The sequence below is a fragment of the Astyanax mexicanus genome, chromosome 16, assembly GCF_023375975.1.
Source record: "Astyanax mexicanus isolate ESR-SI-001 chromosome 16, AstMex3_surface, whole genome shotgun sequence".
Taxonomy (NCBI): Eukaryota; Metazoa; Chordata; class Actinopteri; order Characiformes; family Acestrorhamphidae; genus Astyanax; species Astyanax mexicanus.
Window position 1 is genome coordinate 35,372,977 of NC_064423.1, and position 15,761 is coordinate 35,388,737.

General features: G+C 39.6%; 1 protein-coding gene across 1 annotated transcript; it reads right to left on the minus strand.

The window, feature by feature from the left end:
- On the minus strand, nucleotides 1-1,454 carry pth1b (parathyroid hormone 1b). The gene is made up of 2 exons (XM_015607219.3): nucleotides 1,318-1,454; nucleotides 1-632 (listed from the first exon to the last, which is right to left on the minus strand). The coding sequence occupies exons 1-2, from the start codon at nucleotides 1,395-1,397 to the stop codon at nucleotides 431-433; spliced, it is 282 nt and encodes a 93-aa protein (XP_015462705.1). The 5' UTR covers nucleotides 1,398-1,454; the 3' UTR covers nucleotides 1-430.
- Between the last annotated feature and the right edge of the window lie 14,307 nt (nucleotides 1,455-15,761).

Sequence of the window (15,761 nt, forward strand, 5' to 3'; positions counted from 1 at the left end):
TTTTCACCTGAATTAGGCTATATAACAGTGCTGCAACACAAACTGAGACTGTTATGTAAACTTCTATTCACCCACACAAACACAAGCCGTAGCCGTAGCTGTAGCCGTGTCCTTCACATGTCCTAACTGGTTTTAACTTTTAACCAGTTCATTTTAACAAATAATTCTACACAGATTCATTTATATATCAAACAGTCAGAAAGTCAAATAAATTAAAATAATAAATTAAAGTATGAAAATAAATAAAAACAATTGTGATTCAGTGCACTTCTGCAAAGGAGCCGTAGTTTTATGCCTGCACAGAAACAGGGCAGGGGCTATATCTCTGTGAGGACACTAAACATTTAGAGTGAAAACACTTTCTTTTCTTTAAAAGTTCATTTTGTCTCATACAAAAGACCGAACTCGAAGACGAGGCCTCAGGGTTCGCTCACGATCCAGACTGGATTTTCCCAGACAGTGAAATATCTGTAACAATAGTCCTGATTTTTGCCTTTTGTCCTTTCTGTGAGTCGTTGACGGAGGGGATAAGGATCGACTTCAGCTTCACCTGAAGCCAGTCCTGTCTCTCCAGCACCTGTTTGCGTTCTCCAACATTGTGCATGAGCTGGACTTCACTGATGGACCTTTTGCTGTGGACAGATTAGCAGTGGTCACTTTTACTGTCACCAGTAACAAGCAATATATATATATATATATATATATATATGGTATATACACTCTGTTAACAATCACTATAATGCTTTATATGGCATTCTTTGTTCATAAATTACAGCATATTACTGTATTTTGCAGTTTTACTCTTGCAGCATGAAAACTAAACAATATTGTATACAGTTACTACTGCAGTTACTACATTTTTGTATGTAGCTTAGGTTATTTAATATATTTTTAATAGTTTCAAAGTATTGTAGACAGTTTTTTTTACTGTCATTTAACATAATTTTAAGAAAAATATTACTTTAGTTACAAGTAAAAGATTGTACTGCAGTCTTAAACTATAAACATACTAATGATTTTATTGTAGATATATTAGATTATGATCTTGTTTTTTTAGAGTTATTACTCATATTTTTTAGGTCTTATAAAATACAGTAAAATAATTACAATGCTGTACTGTTAATTTCAATCAATTTCTGACCAATTTAATACATTTCTATTGTACAATAACATTATTTTTAGTACAATGTAAATATACAAGATTATACTAGTAACGTTGCAAAATTACAAAGATTCTTATATTTTTAGTAATTTAAGTGTATTACATTTACTGTTAAACTAAATGTAATTGTATTGTGAATCATATTCGGCCCTCACCTGATTGGTGATCCCTCCAAATGAAGCAAACATAAGCTCCACAGTAAAACCAGTAAAACCATTTTGTGCATGGCGCTCATAGAAGATATTTTATCAGCTGTAAAACAAAGAATATAAAGATTATTAAACAATAGTGGCAGAACATTTTGAAATGTCCAAATTTCAATTTCCAGAAAACATTTGTAAATTGAAATAAAAAAAATGTTTAAAAAAACTTACACAGCTGTGGTTTATAGTTTGTAGGTGTAATTTACAGGGCCACTCCATGTGTTGGTCAGCGGTGTGTTCGTGCTGGTGGTCACTGTCCCTGTCTTTTTATGCCTGAGTGCCCTCCCCTCTGCCATTGATGAGCGATCCCGATATTTGATGGTGATGTCACCCTGTGCTTTGATGAGGACAGGCATGTAGATGGCGACACCTCCACTGACCCCACCACCACCCACCACTTCTGTTTTCAACACCTCTGCCCTGATTTCTTGTGATCAGAGCGTTGGTGAGCTTATGTCATGTACGGACGGCTGTGCGAAGTCTCATTTACTGGAAGCCTGAAGAGCGTCTCTGAGAAACCACCAGCGGGATGATCTGAATTATTACCTGTGAGAAATTAAAGTTGAAACTCAAGTGAAGCTTTTTTTTCTTTTATTGCAACTTTTTAGGAGCTTTAGGATAAGAAAAGTACATTTCAAATGACAGAAAGTGGCCAAAAACTGAAACACAAAAAATCTGTAGTTTATTTCATTTATTTTGTGATTTCCAGCTAAATTTGATACATTTGTTTTTTTTTATTCCATGGCAGTATAAAATCAATAAAAATAATAATAATACTCAGTAAGGGAAGCCCAATTCCATTTGATCCTCTTGTATTCTTCAATTCTACATAATGTAGACATTATTTATTTAGAAAACATTTATTTAGAAAATATATTACTATAATTACTAGAAGCTTTACTATTTATCTAAAAAATGCATAAATTCACAATATAATATATATATATATAGATAACCACACTTTAAGAACTGTTTTCTGTTTGTTTACTGTAACTTTAACTAATTTACTCCAGCCAATAATCATGTAGCAATCATTTATTTCATTTTAGGAATTTCTTTCCAATTATTTTTGTGAGAAAACAGAAATTCATCAGAAATTAAAAAAAAAAAAAATAAAATATTTTTTTAAGGCTAAAATGTGCTTAATTTAGGTGTACATTTCCTAATTCATTAAGGCACATATAATAAAAATCAATAAATAATTTACAATATAAAAGAAAATAACAGATTTCCTCCAAAAGGCAGAAATGTTTAGTATATGGCTATTCGTTATTTGTAAAGGCTCAGTTATCCAGGTCAAATGGAGAAAATCGTCTCCTGCTCTTTGCACAATGCCTCGGCTGGCCAAAACAAGGCCTTACCTGGTGCTTTGCATGATCTATGGTGAGCTATGAGAAGTGGACAACCTTGTCATACTCACAAGGGACACATTGAGTAACCATGAGAGAAGTTTTCTAAATGTGGCTGAGGAATGACTATGTCATGACACAAGTAGTAAGTCCCAGAAAGAATTCGAAACGATGTGCAGCGCAACAAATCTCTCCTGTAGTAATGAAAGTCTCTGAGCTCGGGTCGGGAGGCCGGGCCGCGGGGCCGCCGGGCTCCCGTTTCACAATACTGCATGTTCCCTTTCTGCCCATTAATTTTTCGAACAGGGATCTCCTAAATCAGCGAAGGAGAGTTTATATATTGAGGTCGAGCGGACTCCGCCCACACGGACGGCACGGCATAGCGCATAGGCAGGAATCGTTCAGACAATGCTCAGGATCTCTTTCTCAAAGGCCAAAGGTTGATTTGTGTGATGCGTGTCATGCAGAAGCATTGTGGTAGGTGTCTGTGGATGCCTTCGCCTGCTGTAATAATAGCAGCTTAGCTCATGTGTGGTCAGCATGACGTTGTGGTGCTTGAATGTTTTTTATTTTTATTATTTGTTTAGTTCATTTTGAGTCATAAGTCTAAAAATGAGAGTACAATAGCTGAGTAAAGACACAAGCTCTGGGCCTTTAACTGATACTGGATATCACACTTAGAATCAGATGTGTGTATTATGTTATATAATATGTTATATTATGTTTATATAATATACCGTGCAATGGTTTGGGTCATAGTTTTCTGTTATGCTTTTAACAAGCAGTACGAACCACATACAGCTATCCCGTTTTGAAGGTTGTACACTGTGGATTGATTTGAAGATGCATTTAATTGCCAAAAATAAAATATAAAAAAATAAATGTACTAAGTAGAAGTATAGTAGGATATTATTTGATGATCTTGGAATATCCAGTGATAAATATTGTCTAGGGTTTTTTGCAATATCTGCATATACGGCCCTATGTTTCACCACGCCAACAGTCTATTTTCATGCCTTGTGTCTGAACTGTGACGTGCAGCCCCAGTCTGTCCCAGCTGGCCCGCATTGGACCAGCATAAATAACCTTTCTGAGGCAACACAAACCTAAGTGACACTAAAGTTCAGCTACTAGAGCTGCACTGGGCCATGACTATGTTCCTTTAAGTTTGTTTTGGGTGTTGATGGAGGGCATTTTTCCTAATTAAGGTACGTTTTGAGTTCATTCACTTCCTGTGTCTGTGTCTCCCTGTGCTTCAGTCTGTGCCACAGTCACAATATATGTAAATGCAATTTGTAAGTGCAAACACAATAGACTTTTATTGAACGATAAGTCGATAGTGTAAATATTGTGACAGGCCTACTTGTGTCTGCATAATTTAAATAGCAGCGGTGCTTCTGAATATATCTACGCTGTTGGGTGAAGCAGTTTCAAAATGAGGTGTGTTCAGGTCATAGCATAGTTCTAGCATATTGCTGCTATAAGGTGCTCCACTGACTGAAATTAACCTAGACAGATGTCAACAGTCAGAGGTTTATTGCTATCTTGTCAACGCTTGTTACACACACACATGGACATGCAGTAGTGCACAAACCCGACATTTACATCAACAATAAACAGAAAACTAAATATAAAAACATTGCTGTTCCAGTAAGTGACCTGCTTGCACACCTTAACAGCGTGAACTACCAGGTCAGTATTCTCTGCTGAGAAGCACAGAAACGCTGCGCCGTTGAAATAGAAATCTGCCAAAGTCAGAGCATACCTGACTCTTAAAGAAGAACTCCTGTGTAAAATTTACTTTTAATGTAGTAAAATATGATAAAGAGTACTAACCTTTGTAGAATAGCCCACCTCTGCTCTCCTGCAGCTTTCTGAGATCCAGTAATTTTTTACAGTTTGTCCAAACATGCTTTAGAATGAGTTAGATGGGGCATGTTTTGCCCCTGCAGATAAATCACTTTTTACGCCGTTATCCAGCTCAAAGTAGCTCCACACCTTGTTAGTAGATCTGGAGAGCCCTGACATTTAAAACAAGGCATTAATAACTTTAAAACTGCACAAGAAGCTTATTAAAAAAAGACTGTTTACCTTTACTTTAAGATGGCGGCACCTGAAGATTAGTTTACACTACGGAGTTTCAGAATTCTCCTATAAAGGGAACGGCTGATTGGTTTATTTCACATTATACCCAAAACACACCCATGATAAAATAGGATAGCAAAGACACGTGGACATGCAAAACGTGGTTATTTTGCACCGCAATCTGATCCGAGTCTCATAATGCTGAGTTTTAGCAAATTAAAATAGCCAATATTCTATTAAAATCCTAAATCACCAAGTAACCATGATGTACACAAGAAATACACAAGTAACAGCCAACGAACCACATGAGATACCAATCCAACCACTTTACAACAACCACCATAGCTGCTTTTTTTACAATTACTTTCAATGGTGGAACTCTATTAAGCTACATATCCTTTATGAAATGCACTTTTGTAGTTTATATGTGTTTTTTAATGCCTTTTTTATTGTACATGTATTTTATATTTATTTTGAGTCATTTTATTAAAGAGCTTACTCTGCTTAAAACAAGTTTTTTATTTATTTAATAAATGTCTGGAAATGTGTTGAATAATCTTAAATATTTACAATTTCGTAATGTATTGTAAGAATGTTTTAAGATTATTTCATTGCCAAGGCAGGACATTTCACAGGATAATAAATCTTACTTTAGCTTTCTTTTAAAATGAGGAATGAAGCATTTACCCTTTGCCCTGCTACTGAACTCTGGAGCTTTAATATGGAATTCAGATTTCACATGTAAACAGCTCCGTCCTCGTGCCCAAAGCTGTCCTTGCAACAGAGAACTGCACTGTGCATCGCGGCCTGCGGCACACGTGGAGTCGACCCGGCCAGAGCTGTTCTCATTACCTCATGAGGGTACAATGCCTGTCATCCCACTAATGGCATGTCGCTGCAGCAGTGTGCACAGGCACTTGGCAGGGATTAAGGTGAAGAATTGCTTACAAACCATTAACTGGGGGTCAACCCACCGTGCTGCAATGCTAGCTACGCTGCATTAAAACCACACAGGTCTCCCTCTAATTATATAACGATGAAGCAGAAATATAGAAAATTAGTCTATTTATAACTTCTTCTTTTGAATAAGCAAGTGTGTGCTTTTAATATCAGCAAAAGAACTATTTTTATGTGCAGGAATTTAAAGAATGCACATGTGAGAATCAGCCTCCCACACACTTCAGCAGTTCTCTGCGATGCATTAATATTGCATGAGTGGAGATTAAACAGATTGTACTGCAGCTCCCTAAAGGCCTGAAAGTATAAATCTGAGTCAGTGCTGCATGTAAACCTACAGTCAGGGCAACAGTATTTTTCAGCTGTTTACGGACACGCCTTTTAATGTATGAATTCAGCTGTTTTAAGTTGTACCTATTGTTGACAGACTTGTCCAAATGCACACACACACAACTTATATATCCCCTGTAGAGAAGAACTGTTCACTGAATAGCATTGGGGTCAGGGATGAGGTGGGGAGTGGTGGATAAGTTAGGGATTAATAAGGAAGCTAGGGATCAGTTGTGGATGAATTAGGAAGCTAGGAATAAGTTGTGAATGAGTTGAGGAGCTAGGTATAAGTGAGGAAATTGTGGATGTGTTGAGGAGCTGGGGATGAGTTGTGGATGAGTTGGGGAGCTGGGTATGAGTTAGGAAATTGGGGATGAGTTGGGGAGCTAGGGATACGTTGCAAAGTTGGAGATGAGTTAGAAATTTAGGGATGAGTGTTAGATGAGTTAGGGAGGTGGGGATGAGTTGTGGATGAGTTGGGGAGTTGGGTATCGGTTAGGGAGGTGGGGATGTGTTGGGGAGTTAGGGAAGAGTAGAACAGTTGTGGATTAGTTGCAGAGTTAGGAATGAGTTGAGGAGCTAGGGATGAGTTAGGGAATTAGGGAGCTGAGTATGAGTGAGGGAGGTGGGGATGAGTTGTGGATGAGTTTGGAAGCTGGGGGTGAGTTAGGTAGTTTGGGAAATATAAGGGAGCTGGGATAGGGAGGTGGAGATGTGTTGTGGATGAGTTGGTGAGCTGCATATGAGTTGTGAAAGAATAAGGGAACTGAATATGAGTTGGGCATTAGTTAAGAATTTGGGGATGAGTTTTCGATTAGTTAAGCATTTAGGAGTGATTTGGGGATGATTTTAAGTTGGTAAGTTAGGGATGAGTTACAGATGAGTTAGGAATAAGTTAGGGAGTTAAGAATGAGTTTGTTAATTAGGGATGAGTTGTACATGTAAAGCAACTCCAGATCCAAACCTGTACCATGTCTGGTACCTGTGTGAATGAGCTACTGAGGTCGGAGTTTCCCCTTCTGAAGTCTCCATTGCTCCACCAGCCACTCGCATTCAGTAAAACTGAGTCGGATCCTCTTTTGGAGGCTGTACATGTGACATAAGTATGTAAAGACAGAAGAAGAACTCTCGCTAAAAGTGACCCGACACCCCACTTTTTAGAATGAATATATTGGACTTAGCAGGGATGGTCGGTATGTTCAGTACACTTGTACCATTAAACACTATATTTTATCCATATTCTTCTCCATTCAGAAATGCTTCTGCTTTCAGCTTAGAAAATAAATAATACCGACTACCACTTTAAAATTAGCTGTTGTGATATTGTTAAACATGTGATATTGAAAACAGAATTCTTTTGCCTCAGTTCCTCAATGACAATTCTTCAATTCCAGCTCTGGGTGACTGTGCTGTGCTACACCAATAAGAGTTCAAACTGAATATATTTCCATCCTTTTTAAAAGGCCTAAATAATGTAAAATTCACTTTGCAGGAAATATACCTGTAGTGTATTTAGTAACTCCACTAGAGGGCAGCAGAGTGATACATTTTGATAATTGATTCGGTTCAGAAAATTCGATTCAGTTTAAATGAAGACATTTATCTTAATGTAGAAGCTCTGACATCTAAAGTTACGCTGTACTGTTATAATGAGAACACATTTTTACTAAATGATTAGAAAACAATAGAGTCTGTATGTGGGAGTGAGAAAGAAAATGTATTTGTTCCTTTTTTCTAAAGAAAATATGATCGTTTTATAGGTTTGGATACATTTGGCTGCTTCATATAAGGGGAAATGGTTTCATTGAAATTATTATATAAAGCCAAACATTGCCTTTTGGTCTCTGAGGTTAGGCCTGAGTGTAATTAACATTAAATAAGGCTTGTAAGTCACTATATATGCATGCATGTATTAGCTGCTTTAATTAAGATGCTGTTTTGCTCTTTTTAAGTGGAGTATATTATTACTGAGGGTGTTTTAAGTGGGACATCTGCCATCAGAGGTAAATACAATGCAGCATAAACTGATTTGATGCACAATAAAAGCAAGAAGGTTGAGTGTAAATTCAACTCTTAAAATACATTGATAAGTTTACTGAGCAAGAAGTCAAACCAATTATTTATTTAAGTAGAAATGTTGGTTATTTATACTTTATTAAAGTAATTATTATTTTTCTAATGACTTTTTTCTTCTACTTCTTACATTTTCACACAATTATCTGAACTTTGTACTCCTTACATTATAAAAAATAGACTCGTTACTACTGATTTTTTTTTAGCTCGTTTTCATTCCAGCTTCTCATCGTTCAATAAAACCCCTATCCAGATAAATCTCTCCATCCAGATAGAGTGAATCTGATTGTGATTGGATGTAGAGAAGTATAAACACATACCATTCCGACTCCCTATTGGTTTATACTGTGATCCATCACACCCAGTGATGGTAATAATGGCGTTGAAATAAATGGTGTTACTAACGCCGTTACTTTTTTCAGTAAGGAGTAACTAATTACTATGACTGTAACTATAACACCGTTACCATTTCCCACACCCCGTTACTGCACACTACTTTAGCCGCTCAATTAACCTTTTTTGTTAACTTTGCGCATACAGACAAAGGCGCAAGTGTGTGTGTGTGTGCGTTGTGTGTGTAAGTCACAAGGGAGGGGAGGATGTTGTGCACTCTATTCATCTGGCTTATGAAACACACTCTGAGAAGGTGGGGGGGTGGTTACGGGGGCGAGGCACACAAAAGTAAGGCAACAGTTACTTGAGTTGATACTTCAACTTCTACAGAAGTATTTTAACCCTAGTATCTATAATTCTACCTACAGTGTAACGAATGAGAACAGTCAGGATGCACACAATGCCACGCCCTCACTATGTCATTTACTCATTCTCTTGCTCTGTCCTGCTCAATCACTTTAAATTTGCAGATGTTAGCGAGCTGCTATCAGTATACTGGAGAATCCCGCACATCTCAGGAGAGATGGGATGTCTGGTGTTTGTCCAAACTGATCTGGTGATAAATTACGGAGCTGGGGATGAGTTAGGGATTTGGGGATGAATTAGGGAGCTGGGGATGAGTTAGGGATTTGGTGATGACTTAGGGAGCTGGGAATGAGTTAGGGATTTGGGGATTAATTAGGGAGCTGGGGATGAGTTAGGGATTTGGGGATGAAGTAAGGAGCTAGGGGATGAGTTAGGGATTTGGGGATGAATTAGGAAGCTGGGGATGAGTTAGGGATTTGGGGATGAATTAGGGAGCTGGGGATGAGTTAGGGATTTGGTGATGAATTAGGGAGCTGGGGATGAGTTAGGGATTCGGTGATGAATTAGGGAGCTGGGGATGAGTTAGGGATTTGGGGATGAATTAGGGAGCTGGGGATGAGTTAGGGATTCGGTGATGAATTAGGGAGCTGGGGATGAGTTAGGGATTCTGTGATGAATTAGGGAGCTGGGGATGAGTTAGGGATTTGGGGATGAATTAGGGAGCTGGGGATGAGTTAGGGATTCGGTGATGAATTAGGGAGCTGGGGATGAGTTAGGGATTTGGTGATGAATTAGGGAGCTGGGAATGAGTTAGGGATTTGGGGATTAATTAGGGAGCTGGGGATGAGTTAGGGATTTGGTGATGAATTAGGGAGCTGGGAATGAGTTAGGGATTTGGGGATTAATTAGGGAGCTGGGGATGAGTTAGGGATTTGGGGATGAAGTAAGGAGCTAGGGGATGAGTTAGGGATTTGGGGATGAATTAGGAAGCTGGGGATGAGTTAGGGATTTGGGGATGAATTAGGGAGCTGGGGATGAGTTAGGGATTTGAGGATGAATTAGGGAGCTGGGGATGAGTTAGGGATTTGGGGATGAATTAGGGAGCTGGGGATGAGTTAGGGATTTGGTGATGAATTAGGGAGCTGGGGATGAGTTAGGGATTTGGTGATGAATTAGGGAGCTGGGGATGAGTTAGGGATTTGGTGATGAATTAGGGAGCTGGGGACTAGTTAGTGATTTGGTGATGAATTAGGGAGCTGGGGATGAGTTAGGGATTTGGGGATGAGTTAGGGATTTGGTGATGAATTAGGGAGCTGGGGATGAGTTAGGGATTTGGGGATGATTTAGGGAGCTGGGGACTAGTTAGTGATTTGGTGATGAGTTAGGGATTTGGGGATGAGTTAGGGATTTGGGGATGATTTAGGGAGCTGGGGATGAGTTAGGGATTTGATATACTGGAGAATCCCGCACATCTCAGGAGAGATGGGATGTCTGGTGTTTGTCCAACCTAAATAAAAGTAAAAGCCCTGCGGCCAAACATCCAGCAGAAGCGCAGCAGCCTTGACAGGTTGTGAATCAGAAAGTTTGTGTTCTGTCTCTCTGGACACTCGGGCTGACCCGTTCTGCTCCACACCGCTGAACTCCAGCCATGCGTGGGGTATCAAACAGGCCCGGAGCGGTGGAACAAGACTGTACCGCCCCGTCCACTCCTTCCTTCTGCTCTGAAAGAAATCAACTCCACACTCCACAACACACACACACACACACACACACACAAACACAAAACTCCACAGAGGCCACAGAGTTCCACCATAATGCTCTGCTCTCTATTCTCTGCACATCGAGCCGCACTGCCGTGCTCTTCCAGACAAAATCCAAATTCCATGCGCTGTAATTCAATTATAGAAGTGCAGGAGCCGCTGGAGTAACACTCAGAGCTGTAATGACAAAGCAAAAGCAATACAACTGCCATGCGTCGTGTTGATTTATGTTCTGCGGCTGTAAGCTGTAAATCCCTCGAGACCTGTATTTAATGTATTTTTTATAATGCATAGCTACAGGCAGGAAAAGCTGTTTTAATTGCGTCTGAATAGCTGCATTTTTATATGTGTGTATGTGTAAGTGTGTGTGTGTGTGTGTGTGTGTGTGTGTGTGTGTGTGTGTGCGTGCATGTGTGTGTGCGCGCGCGTCCCGCCGTCAGAAGGCAGGCTTATTATCTCTCAGCGTTAATTACATCCTGTGTATAAATCCATTCGGATTTGTCATGATCTTCGTGTTTAATTATCACAGGAAATTAATAAAGCCATCTGACAAACAATCGAGCACTGTTGCATTATTTGCCAAGTTAAATATAACACAGGTGCACAGCGTGGAAAAACAACCAAACAACCTTCACGGATTAAAGTTTGCATGTTCTGGAGTGTTAACTCCTGTGGAGCTAAAAAAAAGAAAAGAAAAACATCTTCCAAATAAATTTAACCCATAAGAGCCCAAACCCATTTTTTAATAATAATGCCAATTTCAAAATCTAATCAGTGAGCAGCTTGTTTATGTTTTTTTTTTCTTATTGAAGGAACATGGTCAGTGTATGATAATTAATTATATCATCATTTTCTGACTGTTTTAGGCTAAATTAAAAAAAATAGAAAATTTGATATAACAATGCATTATTTCATTTTTTATATAGTGTAGTGTAAAATTAATACATTTTTATATATATTTTTTTATTTTAGTTTTTTCATCTCTGCCCCCACAATCGGCATTTCAGAAAAAAAAAAAAGAATCTTTTCTTAACTTTCTCATTTTTCAATTTTTACATTTTGCAAGTTGAATTATACTATCAGGTTTGTGTTAGAATACACAGAAATGGACAATTATGATAATTGAGAGAATATTTAATTTTTAATTTTTCTTAACATTCTGTTTGTGAAAGAAAAAAATAATAAAAATAAATATTGGATAAAATAAAATATATATGTTTCTTCTTCACTATACTGAATGTAAAAAAAAACAATAATTAAGTTTTATACCCAATAGCTTAATACGGTCAGAAAATCAACTTAAAAAATTAGCTAAATGTTTCTGTGCTTTTACCAAATTGAATTGTATTATAATCAAGAAAAAGATGGATGATCACAAGCCATCAAACCAAACTGAACTGCTTGAATTTTTGCACCAGGAGTAAAGGCATAAATTATCCAAAATCAGTGTGTAAGACTGGTGGAGGAGAACATGTCAAGATGCATGAAAACGGTGGTTAAAACTAGTTTTCTTTGTATTATTTGAGGTCTGAAAGCTCTGCATCTTTTTTGTTATTTCAGCCATTTCTCATTTTCTGTAAATAAATGCTCTAAATTACAATAATTTTATTTGGAATTTGGAAGAAAGGTTGTCTGCAGTTTATAGAATAAAACAACAATGTTCATTTTACTCAAATATAAACCTATAAATAGCAAAATCAGAGAAACTGTAACGTGGGGAACAGACGGGAGGCGGATTTAAATGCGGGTAAGACCAATACTTTAATAAATAACAAATAAATAAATAAACAGACAGGGGAATAACGAATAAATATGTATACATAAACAAACAGGGAAAACCAACAAAGAGCTAAGCTAAACAGATAAGTGGCTAAACTAAGCAGATAATAACTAAACAGGGCTAGGGAATATAAACAGGGATAAATACATAAATATATACAAAATAAACAAAAAAACAAACAGGAAATAAACGTGACTAGAAATAAACAAGAGCGTGAAAAATACAAACAACCAAGGAACGAGAAAAGAGCTATAACGTGAACGTGGCGAGACAGACAACAGGGGAAGGTGCAAAGACCGACGGCTAAACATGGACTAAACTGTGCTATAAATAGTAACAATAAACACTGAACACCTGGGGAAGGGGCGGAGCTACAAATTACACACACGTGATGGAAAAGTACTAGAGAAACACACTAGGAAACGGGGAAAACACAGGAAAACATAGCGAGGGCGTAACAGAAGCCCCTCCCTAAACGCGCAGCTCCCGAGGCGCGTAAAAACAAACCCCGGGGGGCGGCGGCGGGGAGAGGCCAGGAAACACAAGAGACGAGACCGGGGACTTGACTTGAGACAAAACAGGAGATGGGACAGAAGACTTGACAAAGAAAGGAGACGGAACAGGGGACGTGACTGGAGACTGGACATTGGGCAAGACAGGAGACTGGACAGGAAACTGGACAGGGGACGATGACTGGACGTGAGACATGACAGGAGACTGGACAGGACTAGACATGGGAACAGGAACCAAAACATTGACAGGAACGGACACGAAAACGGTGACAGGAACAGGCACAGACAAACCAGACAGGACAGGAACCGGAACATAGACAGACACGGGGACCAGAACAGGAAGCGACATGGGGACCAGAACCACTTGGGGATGCCCAGGACTGGCTAAAGTCTGTGGGGTAGTCCATGGAGCCAGCCTGGGCAAAGTTCTTGGGCTGGAGTCCGGGGGCCTTGGGGCAGACCTGGGCACACGGGGCTTGGGGCGAAACTTAGTCCTGGGTGCAGGGATAGGTGTGGGTGTGGTGACGGGCCTCGCAGGCGTTGGAGGCGCGGCGACTCAGGCAGCAGGAGCTGGCGGTGCAGCGTCTCGGGCAGCAGGAGCTGGCGGTGCAGCGTCTCGGGCAGCAGGAGCTGACGGTGCGGCGTCTCGGGCAGCAGGAGCTGGCGGTGCAGCGACTCGGGCAGCAGGAGCTGGCGGTGCAGCGACTCGGACAGTAGGCACAGGCGGTGCGGCATCTCGAGCAGCTGGAGCTGACTGCGCGACGACTAGAGAAGCTGGGGCTGGCGGCGTGACGACGAGCATCGCTGGCGTCGGCGCTGGAGCGGTAGGCACCGCTGGCATAGGAGCATGGACGGTGGGCACTGCTGGCATCGGCACATGGGCAGTGGACACTGCTGGCACAGGAACACGGACGGTGGGCACCGCTGGCATCGGCACTGGAACTGGACGCGGTTGCGAGGAGGTCCACGTAATCCCAGAAATAGTCCTCACAGCCTGCGTTAGTGCCCGTCTTGCCTACCCCACGGTTCAGAGCGAGGCCGATGGCCCCAACCGTTAGCCCCCCCCCAAGAAAATCCTCCGGATCTTGGGACCTCTTAGAGCGCCGTGACCGAGGCCTTCTTCGGCCTCGAGGCCACGGATTATCCTGCGCCGAGGTCCCAAAAGGGAGCGTGACGGATGGCCAGCTTGCATTCAGCCCAAGGGTGACCCGTAAAATCCATTTGGTCGGTCTTTATGTAACGTGGGGAACAGACGGGAGGCGGATTTAAATGCGGGTAAGACCAATACTTAACAAATAAATAAATAAACAGACAGGGGAATAACGAATAAATATGTATACATAAACAAACAGGGAAAACCAACAAAGAGCTAAGCTAAACAGATAAGTGGCTAAACTAAGCAGATAATAACCAAACAGGGCTAGGGAATGTAAACAGGGATAAATACATAAATATATACAAAATAAACAAAAAAACAAACAGGAAATAAACGTGACTAGAAATAAACAAGAGCGTGAAAAATACAAACAACCAAGGAACGAGAAAAGAGCTATAACGTGAACGTGGCGAGACAGACAACAGGGGAAGGTGCAAAGACCGACGGCTAAACATGGACTAAACTGTGCTATAAATAGTAACAATAAACACTGAACACCTGGGGAAGGGGCGGAGCTACAAATTACACACACATGATGGAAAAGTACTAGAGAAACACACTAGGAAACGGGGAAAACACAGGAAAACATAGCGAGGGCGTAACAGAAACTGGTTTAGAAAGTGAAGTGATCTTTTTTTTCTAGAGCTGTATTATAGAATTATTTTTGACCTATTGCAGTTTAGCCTTACATCAAGGAAGTAAAGTATTTATATATATACAGTATATATATATAAAGCATGATACGGGGCAGCCAATCAGAAAAGAGGTTCTTTTCATGCATATTTATTCTTAAATGTGCAGCAGTTACATCAGCTTTGTAGGTTTTATGGTTAAGAGAAAATTATTTTTCTGCCTCTTTTGACTTAAAAACCCCAAATAAATACCCCAAAATGACCTTGGATAAAAGAAACATTAAATATAAGTGTGGGTCCTTCCGTCTTTGATTAGACTCTGATTAGTGGGTTAAAACACAGCATGCACATTCTCCTGAAACTCTGATTCACACCCCATGTGTGCTAAAGCAGCATAGAAGATTTTCTTAAACGTCTGTTTTTCCCCACTTGAGCTAATAGAAAATCCAGTTACAAATTAAAAATTCAACAGATAGAGGCCATTTAAAATCCATTAACTTTCAAATAATTAAAGCAAGGCCGTTAGCAATGATAATTAGCTTAAACTTCCACAGTTAGCGGCGTGAGGTAGGAAATTCAGTGTGGGCAAACGCTGAAACCTAGATATATTACACATATTCCTTAAGCTTAAGCTTAAGCTGTGCAATTTAACACAGGGATGTTTTTGGTATGGGTTTATAACATTTTTTGATGCATGAGGCAGATATAAATCATCTGAAGAGCCACTTTAGATTGACTTAGTCGCTTAATAATGGTCGCCAATTACTTTTTGGAGATAGAACTGATCTTTATGGCATTTTGAGCTCAATTCAATGAAACAGGTAGTAGTTATTAGATACTGTATACACTCAAGTCTGAGTACAGAAAGGTTGATAAATACAGCACCTGTCAAAAGTTTAGACACACCTAATTTAATGTGGTTTCTTTCTTTTTGCATTATAAATGTATTAATGAAGAATACATTAAAGCTCTCCAGAAACACATGAAGAATTATTCTCCAAACAAAACGTATTAAATAAATCAGAATATGTTTTATATTTTAGATTCTTCTAAGCAGCACTTT